Below are 541 nucleotides of genomic sequence, written 5' to 3' on the forward strand. Positions count from 1 at the left end.
GGAGGAAGAAGATGATGATAGTGAGTGGTTTGAGGGAAATTTTGAATTATCGCTGTTTCTACTGTTCTATATTCTAGAGATGATAATTCTGTTTGCTTGCATTCTAATTAATAAGCTACGAATTCTTTCATACTCTTGGATTTTTTTTTATGCCATTGTTGTTTTCTTTGATAGGGCCACTTAGGTCCTGGAACACAAATGTCGTGTCAAGTGGAATTTGTTCCAACGGAATGGAGATATTACTATGATTGCATCAGAATTCATTGTCTGGTAAGTCCATGACCTTTTTCATTTTTCTTCATTTTATGGAAGAAAATTCTTCAAGACAAGCTGCTAGCTCTGCTAAAATTTGAATGGCTGCAGTAAAATGACTGAAACAAGTAAAAAAAAAAAAAAAAAAGGCAAAAGAAAATACTTTTACTGTATTTTACTGTATAAAGACAATTTTCAAAAGCACCAAGAGAATGATATTTACCTCCGCCTTAGCGAAAGCGGAGGTATTGTTTTCAGTTGTGTTTGTTTGTTTGTCCATGGACAAGAT

The 541-nt window shown here is 33.6% G+C and overlaps 2 protein-coding genes across 3 annotated transcripts in view; both read left to right on the forward strand.

The window, feature by feature from the left end:
- The window catches only part of LOC106870028 (cilia- and flagella-associated protein 221), a 27044-nt gene extending 26961 nt beyond the window's left edge, over nucleotides 1–83 (forward strand). Inside the window, exon 4 of the mRNA XM_052974526.1 lies at nucleotides 78–83. Within this exon, the coding sequence (XP_052830486.1) occupies nucleotides 78–83 (6 nt within the window). The remainder of the gene's footprint in view (nucleotides 1–77) is intronic.
- Nucleotides 84–158: 75 nt separating this feature from the next.
- Nucleotides 159–541, forward strand: part of LOC106871989 (cilia- and flagella-associated protein 221) — a 20342-nt gene continuing 19959 nt past the window's right edge. For both annotated transcript variants that reach the window (XM_014918784.2, XM_014918785.2), the window contains exon 1: nucleotides 159–270. In XM_014918784.2, coding sequence (XP_014774270.1) covers nucleotides 199–270 — 72 coding nt within the window. In that variant the 5' untranslated portion in view covers nucleotides 159–198. The remainder of the gene's footprint in view (nucleotides 271–541) is intronic.

Source organism: Octopus bimaculoides, chromosome 18 (genome assembly GCF_001194135.2).
Source record: "Octopus bimaculoides isolate UCB-OBI-ISO-001 chromosome 18, ASM119413v2, whole genome shotgun sequence".
Classification (NCBI taxonomy): Eukaryota; Metazoa; Mollusca; class Cephalopoda; order Octopoda; family Octopodidae; genus Octopus; species Octopus bimaculoides.